Source organism: Siphateles boraxobius, unplaced genomic scaffold (assembly GCF_051911475.1).
Source record: "Siphateles boraxobius isolate OS27281-9 unplaced genomic scaffold, OSU_SipBor_1 26, whole genome shotgun sequence".
Classification (NCBI taxonomy): domain Eukaryota; kingdom Metazoa; phylum Chordata; class Actinopteri; order Cypriniformes; family Leuciscidae; genus Siphateles; species Siphateles boraxobius.
The window spans coordinates 23,992,134-24,000,944 of record NW_027508876.1 but is presented as its reverse complement, the minus strand read 5'-3'; the positions used below and the strand labels follow the sequence as shown (position 1 = coordinate 24,000,944).

Here is an 8,811-nt window from a genome sequence, read left to right as displayed (position 1 = left end):
AATAAAAGTGTTTGTAACTTTGAAAGTCTTACCCTGAATATGAAACCATAAATCAAAACCCTGAAGTGGTCAACGTTAAATGAATCCTCAGTTTTTAATTCCTGTTATCAATGAAAACGTTGGATGTGCCTAAAGTAAAACATCATCATGTTTACTGAAGCTGAACTTCTTAACAAATGGAAAAACTGATTTAAAAATCAATAGACTGCCTTGTTCAAGGGCAGATTAACCCCAGATGCAAGAAAAACTGACACTTTGCTTTAAGGGGAAAAAAAATGCAGAAATGAAAACACTCACTAGATCTAGAAAATAATCTGCAATATCTTTCCTCCTATAAATAGGAGTGAACAATGGGACCGATGCAGCTGATTTTGGCTGAGCCTGTTTGTTGGCTTGGTTCAAAGAATTTGTTGAATACACAGTGGATCTGCTGAGTATATGTACTGAATTGTTATTCTCTTTGTCAGTGTTGCATATGTCTGCCATGATAAAGGGAATGTTGCATTTCTGAACCAATATACCACAAATGTACACGAGGTGATGTTGTGAACTCCAGTTTTCTCTGCCAGGGAAGAAATACAAGAGTGTCTCTGGACCAGTTGATCTGTTCGGTTGTACAGTAAAAAATAACTTTGTCAACACTTATATAAATGTACATTATATATATATATATATATATATATATATATATATATATATATATATATATATAGTATATGGTACTTTGTATATACAGTATACAGTATTATTATTATACAGATTAAATAGTATCATTGTTTAAAATGAATATCCATTAACTACCCATTTACTCTGAGATTCAACAGTTTCAAATTAACAATATTTCAAATTACATGATTAATCCACTTAAAAAAGGCAATTATGAAAACAAATCGAAGCAAATTCATTTCTAAAAATACTGTTAATAGTACTGTCATTTTTGTTTTGAATTAAAGCAATTGAATCTTTAAAAACCAACCATGATTTTTGAAAATATATGCCATCCATTTCTTGAAGTAGCATTGTAAGGAAACAGTTGATGGATTATTATAATTTGGTCACAAATTTCCAAAATGAAAAAAATGTTGATTGTGGTTTATAAAGAACGTAAATGTGAATATCACTTAAACGACATTTCTTTTGTTTTCTAAGAAGACACAAAAATACACAACACATGAAGATTCATAAATCAGTATCCAGTTTCTAAAAAATCATTGCAGATAAAGACAAATGTTCCTGAAGCATCTCCTTCAAAAATAATCATTTAGCAGGCCTGTGTTTTCACACACTCTATAATCGTGAAAACGCCTGTAAAACTTTCTGTTTAAAACAAACCTACGATAGATGGGCAGTTTAGTCACAGGCAAAACCAACTCCATAAAACAGGCTCTCAAAGAGACATCAATAGCTGTTAATATTTAATTTTGCCCATCCGATAATGCGTTTCACTGAAACAAATCATTACTGTATTGAATTTGAGATAAATGGTGTGCAGAAAATTCTGAGGCTTAAAGCATTTCCCACTGTTCTGCAAAGTATGCAATTTATATGCATGTTATATAAAGACATATGCGATTATTTATTACGCTTTCATTTCAGGGACAATTTAGATTCTTCATTTTGCAATAAAACACACATAAAACAATACAACACAGCTACATAAAGTCATTTTAAAGTTTTATTCACTTAAACTTTTCAGTGTTAAAGCAACAAGAAAACATTTAGAATGTCCTTTGGTGTGATTTTCTTTTTTTTTTACATCTCAGTATATATACTGTATGTAAACTGATATTCTTTGATGCCAGCACGTTGCCAATATACTTTAGGAAAACTTCACAATCAAACTGAAGGAGAAAAAAAAGTGTAAATGAAATAAAATTTCAGACAAACGTAATTGAATATTCTGTTTGCACCTTGATTGAACGCACTAAAATATTGCCCTTAAACACATTTCAGCAATAATACAAAAAAGTTTATGCTCTACATAATCTTTACTCTGTCAAGAAAATAACTTCTGTATTAATACAAAAATTAAATACACTGATGACTGTCTAAGCACTTCATCTGTTTGGGTGAAAACACATCTTTGACCGTGGCCTCAGCAAACAGTCTGTCACATTTCAAAGTCATGAGTTTTTAATCAAATTTTTTGGAGGATAGGGGTTGTGCCACATGAGTGTGACTAACATCACACTGACTGAAAGGAAACCAAAAATTTATATATATGAAAAAAAAAATAAAAAAATATCAAGGGTTACAGAATTACATTCACAAAAGCACATGGTGGAGGAAGGACGGGCTCTTGACACAAAGGACACTCTAAAGTTTATTTTCGAGGGTGGGCTCGGGGGTGTTGGCGGGACGAGCTCAATTTGAAAGCAGATCAAATGTGACATTCTCAATAGATTTCCTTGTACCCACAGTGCACTGACAGCAAATAATGCTTTGTTCTTTTCTTAAGTCTTTTTCCATATTATTACTGCTTTATCTTTATTTATATTTTTGTAATTGTCCAGTTCACACAATCCAGAGAGTTTTCCATCGCTCTGTGTCACAATAGCCGAAGCAGTCTACAGCCAACATGATACCCAGAATGGCTCAGGTGAGGGGCGGCAGCTGGCTTTACTTGTACATGCCGCTGGCTGAACGCAGCTCCTGTTGCCGTGGTGATAAAGGGAGGAAAGGGATGAGTATTGTCCGCTCCGATCCCTGTCACTCTCTCGTTTTGTTAGGGGAGTGAGTATCTATTATGGCTTGGTTCAAGTCTCTACTTCCTCTTATTTGCTCCATAAAGCATACGCTCAGGTACATTTTATAAATAACATCTTGATTTTTATTTTTTTACTTTTAGATTTTTGTATTGAATCAATTTTTATAAATGCTATTTTTGTTGATGTATTTATTTATTATATTTTGTCTGTCATCCTCTGAAATTTCGCTTTGATATTTGGGCACATTCCACATGGCCGGCCGAGTGTCGGTTGGTCTGGTGCGCTGCTCATACAGAAGAAGCTGGATAGTCAGAGATCTACCTCTCAGAGGACTGTGACCCAGCAGATCTCCATGAGGAGAACAGGAGCCAAGACGAACAGCAGCAAAAGCAGGATCGGCGCAGGGGGGCGGAGAGAAGCCTGGCCCGAGTCCGACCCTCCGCAGCCGCCCGGCTCATTCTCACACCGCGGCTTCTCACACAGCAGGCCGGTGTACGCTGGAGGACACTGACAACGGATGTTGTTCACACACACACCACCGTTTTGGCAACGCAGAAGTTCATTGTCACACACCCGGGCTGTGGTATTGAGAGGAAAAGGGTAAGCAGAAGACAAACACACACACACACAGTGGCTACACCCAAACAAGTATGAACACTTCTATGATTACATAGAGCTCTATCCTGAGATATCATATATTCATTTATTGCTGAAAATAGACAGAAATAGTCAATACAAAGTGCAGGCAAAGTATTGATTGAAATGAATCACAAGTAGAAAACTTAATATCATTATTAATAGAAAATCATAAGTAAAACAATATTGATAGACATTTGTTTTACAGAAACTCTTCAGCTTCGATTATTATAATTTTGTTTTCCCTCAAAAAGTTTACTTGGCATCCCCGGTCATCAGCCACCTCAAAATTATTTGAAAAAATGACTACAATTTGTTTGGTTCCATTTGAAACATGTCACTCAAGAGACCTCAGCACCAAACTATTAACATGGCATAGGTTTCTACAAATCCCCGGCAATGAATTACATTCTCCATTATGTGGCGGCACTGCATCGGGCATCAGTATATTTAACAACAGCGACACCAAGGCCAGTCCTGCTCCCTTCAGATGCAAGCTGTTGAGCAAGCTTCAGGCAAACAAATTCCAGTGCAAACTAGCAAAACCAACACAGACAAATAAAAACCAATGAACAAGCCATGGCTCTCACGTCTTCATCAAAGCTAGAAAAGCACGGTAAACCTGCTGATTGGAAAAATAATCATCTAAAACACAAACTTTGACCTCTATCAGCTTGCGAGGAATGGTTCTGTGAGGACTTGTGCGTTGCAGCATCTGTTTAATGGTTGTTACTGAGCTATTTTGGGATGGACTGAGCTGACAGGAAGAGCTGGATGATAGAGAGAGGAGGTGTAACTCTCCCAGTCATAACAGGCTGATTAGGGAGCTGGCAGAACTACATGGTCTCCAGCTTCTCTCTCTCCATCTCCTGTGTGGATACGGGCTTTATGGTTGAGTCAGGGAAAAATGAGCCCCTGTTTGTGTCCATAATTCCCCCTGTTCATCACTGCCGAGTCTTTTTACGATGCAGATCAATCGTTCCCTGGTGAAAACCCACACTTGTACCACAAAACAAGACTCAGACACTGGACCTGCAAGATGAACAAGCTATTCGAATTATCAGTGATTAACACACATATAGATTGAATGCGTTCAATTAGTATTAGTCTCATTAGAATTTGTTATTAAAAACAGGCAAATCATTGATTTCTTAACGTTTGGATTCACACATTTTACTTATTCGTTCCCTCAATTTACTAAATCGTGCGCACAATTTACTTTTGTTTTCTTGCATGTCACGTGCGGGTCTCCGTACTGATACAATTTAAATGTAATAGAAATAATTATTATTATTAACAATACAAAATTATCAGTGTGTATCCAAATGTTAAGAACTGATTATGACAATAAATTAAATTGTGCTAAAGTATTAATTCAATTTAGCTAAATTAATGCATTTTCCCAGTTAGTCACTGCAATAGTTTTGATCTTCTCTGTCTGATCTTTAAAGACTTTAAAGCAATATATAGGTGTTAAAGAAAAAACTTAATATACAGTTTTACCTCTGAATACTGATGAGCTCATTTTCAAAGGTTTGAATGTAATCATAAACATTATCAGGTCAATAAAAGGGAATGCTATGTGATATGCTTCTTTTGTTCTATTGCTCTCTCTTCACATGTTAAAAAAAGTTTATATAACAGATTGCAGTAGGTCAAGTAGTTCATCCAGGTTTTTTCTTAAAATAATCCAAATATTAATTTAGACCAGTATGTTTTACTTCTGCATGGGGATCTGATGTAGTCATGAAATGACAATCAACTGTCTTTTTCCGAGCACATTTTTAACTTGTCTAGCCTGCCCATAAGAAAACATAAAGAAATGATGAATCAAAAAAAGCTGTTTAAAACAGGCTTGTTTACAAAAGATGCTTTATTGATTCAATCTTTGTAAATCTCCAAGGTGCCCAATGCTCATTTATAGACAAGATGTTTTTTTTTATAAATGTATCTTATTTTTAAAAGATGTGTAGGACATATTGACTCTTTGCAATTAAGACATCAATGTTGCCTCTTACCAAACTGTACAAACAGAGGTAATAGATAATGAGTTAATTGTATCTGTGGAAAGACTTTTAGAACAACTCCTCTTTGCGGGAAAGAGCAAATTGATCGATTACCTTTTCCACAACTGTGGCCTTTGGCAAAAGTGTTCTTGTGCTTCATCTAAAGAGAGACTTTTTGATTCACCCTAAGAGTTCAAGTCTTTCTGTCTCCTCAGTTTGATATCCCCTGATGACCAGAAAAAGGTGCTGAGGCAAGAAGAGCCCCGTCAGTGATTTATAGCTAGTATGGGTGCAAACAAACGCCTTTACCTTCCAAACAAGGGGGGCATGGAAACTATTTACTCTGCTGTTGGTTGAGAATGTATCTCTCATATCCTACAAACAGTTTAACCTCTATATCCTACCCCACGCTCTCTAGAGCCCAGGCACAAGGTGGCTTTTTTATCGAATAAATATGAGAACCTATTTTAAGAGAGCAACAGAAGGTCTGTTTATGTTTAAAGCATGTGCACTCACAACAAGGAAAAATGTGCCCAGCCTCCAATTCTGCTTTCATAATTTGCGTGCATGGAAATAAACCGTAATAGAGAATAAATTGAGCCATTTATTGGGTTTACTTTTGATAAGAGGGATACTATTTATTGAGAACAGCAGTAGATTGCATGGTGCGCTGGGAAGGAAAGGCTAATTTGAAAAAAGATTTGAGCTTTAATTGCATACTGAAATCTGCAAACAGATGGTCGGGATCAGGAAAACGAGCGTTAGATTACATTTATTGCACACATTTTGGCCTTTGGGACTTTTAATGAGACAAATGCAACAAACTTAAATCTCTTATCTAGGACATCTAACAAAAAAGCGTCTGTGTTGATGACAACATCAAATTAAAATGGTTATGGTGCTTTACCGTAGTGCATTCCATTGACTGAAACAGTCACATGATAATGCATCTTCAAGCTGGTGGGAGATGGATGTGTATAAAGAACATGTCTCTTTATTTCTCTTCGAGTACATCTTCTAGAATAGACAGTAATGGGAGTGCATTTGCCACATGTCACCACTTGTACCAAACTCTCTGGTTTACTTTAATCTTGTGACATGTGATGGTATGAATTTCTGCTTCTCACACTAAACCAGCCTCGTACTGTTACATTCAAAGCCGCTTTGAACTCAACATACACATTTGCTGGACTGTCCATCTTACATTATTACATCCAAAATCCCTCTGTGTTATCGGAGGCTTTGGTAAATGTTGACCTTTGATGCTAGGAGCCCATTGAAGAATACAAATCAATGCTTGACCTACAGATCGTTTCAACCGCAACACTTGGAGCCAAGAGAGAGAACCAGCCATCATAATGTGGCCATAACAGCAAACAGCCAGAGAACACAGCGCAGGCGTCAAATGTTCTGCTCACTACAAATATTAGCTCAGCTGTCTGCGTTCATCTGCACAAATGCACATGCATGGGGTTATGCCGAGATTTGTTAGCATGATTTATTTCTGTGCTTGAGAACAATTCTACAGTAACACTATTAATAAAAACAATTCTGATAAATGATGATAATAATTCCATCAAAATTAAATCTGCTGTTAAACCACTAACAAGTCAGTATAACAGGTGTGACTGAGCCTCGGATGGAAGTAAGTCCAAGTTTTTTTTTGTTCCCAAGTGCTGTAAGCAAACCAAGCTGCTCATTCCTGGGTAAGCCAAAAAAGCAGCAGCAAAGAGAGAAATTAGAGGGAGAGAAGGGAGAAGGGAGGGATTGAAAGAGAGAGGGAAAAGAGAGCAAGGGACTGAAGCTGCATGTTGGTTGGAGGTTCTACTTACATTTGCAGCCATTGTCCCACAAATATCCTTGTAGACACTCATGGCACTTAGCCCCTGTCGTTCCCTCCTTACATTTACAATATCCTGTGCCATTACAGCGATCAGTGTCTGAGCCAAAGGGATTACAATTACAGTCTGTAGAAACAAGACACACACATACACACAGTGGAGAGATGGGGTCTGTGGTCTTCAGCCTCTCACATCAGCTCATGAATAAAGTCCCTGTTTTCTACACAAAAAGCATTTTCGCTCAAAATGGGCCTCTACTGCATCCTTCATGCACATTGCTAGTCTACAAAGGACAGATTTACAACCCGTATATCTGAATATTTACCTTACATCTTCCAATTTTCAAAGGAATAAAATGAGAAGCATCAGCTGGGGAAGGTGAGTGGGGGGTAGAAAATGGAAAAAATGGCATTTTGTTTAGTGAGGAAAACATATGTTTGTGAATGTTTAACGTTTTGGAAGTCCCATTATGCAAAAGTGTAGGGCGATGCAGACTATTACAGACTGACTGCACTGTAAATAATTTTATGAAAACATATTTCTATATTTAGTTTAGCACCAAAAATGAGTGGCATGAAGGGAAGGAACATACAAAAGAGAAAAAGAAAGACATAGACACGTGGTGGACGTGGAGGGTTCCTGATTAGCCATTCGTTTGCTGTCCACAAGTGCATTAAAGTCAAATACTGATAATTTCTTACAATTATTTCATAATTAAATCCTTTGATACTACAGGAAATGTCCTTGAAGGGGAACATTTTATTAAAGTCAACATGAAACAGCATTTGCAACACATTTCACTTGCATAATTATATATATATATATATATATATAAATCCAAGAAAATGTTTGGGAATGTCAGTAACTCTCTAGTTCATGGATCACCCCTACTAACATTTGACCTTAAGACATCTGGCCAACTACCCAGGATCTGATTACTTTCTTGGTGCCGAAGGGCCATTTATAACCTAGATTTCTGGGACATCTATGAAGAAGACAAATATTTTGAGCAGATGTTGAGCTACTGAAGGGTTTTAAAAATGCAAAAGTTTTTAATATTTTCCATTCAAAAGATGAATCTCTTGTGCTGAAGAACTTGGACATGTAGCCTGAAACTCTGATGTTTGTAAATGGCATTTCACAACTCACAACTGCATTTTTTTTTTTTTGATGTTGTTGGGTTTTTTGGGGAGGGGGACTACTTCTTTTCAGTACAAATTCAGCAGTATGCCCAGCACAACATAACTCTCTGTTATGTGTGAATATAGCCTTAAGGTTTTGCTACAGAGCAGATACTCGTTTTTATTTCTACAGTAAGTAGAAGACATTAATGCGTTGCTAAAACACTAACACAGACCTCTCCCAAGATGCACTTTTCACATATTTTGACAGCTCTGTGCCCTCCTGTGAATTTGCTGGGTTGAGGTGGAGGTCAGAGTCTGTGACCTGTAACACCTAAAGATGTGTGTAAGTCACACAGCCGTGACCTGCTCCCAGACAGCTCTCTCGCTCTCTTCTCTCTCTTGCTTCTTCTTTCCCAGAGTGACATATGCAGCACACAGCACCTTTTTTCTGTGGGTGCGAGCCCTACCAGACACCTCACTGGAGAAGTGTGAAGGC

The 8,811-nt window shown here is 37.2% G+C and overlaps 1 protein-coding gene across 10 annotated transcripts in view; it reads right to left on the bottom strand.

Moving 5' to 3' along the window:
* Positions 1-1,662: 1,662 nt before the first annotated feature.
* ntng1a (netrin g1a) overlaps positions 1,663-8,811 on the bottom strand; it is a 130,087-nt gene continuing 122,938 nt past the window's right edge. For 4 of the 10 annotated variants that reach the window (XM_077245089.1, XM_077245088.1, XM_077245090.1 and 1 more), the window contains 2 exons: positions 7,183-7,317; positions 1,663-3,286 (listed from right to left, as the gene is read on the bottom strand). In XM_077245089.1, coding sequence (XP_077101204.1) covers positions 3,033-3,286; positions 7,183-7,317 — 389 coding nt within the window. In that variant the 3' untranslated portion in view covers positions 1,663-3,032. Of the gene's footprint in view, positions 3,287-7,044; positions 7,318-8,811 lie in introns of those variants that run through there. The other 6 variants (XM_077245096.1, XM_077245092.1, XM_077245093.1 and 3 more) reach the window with 3 other exon arrangements.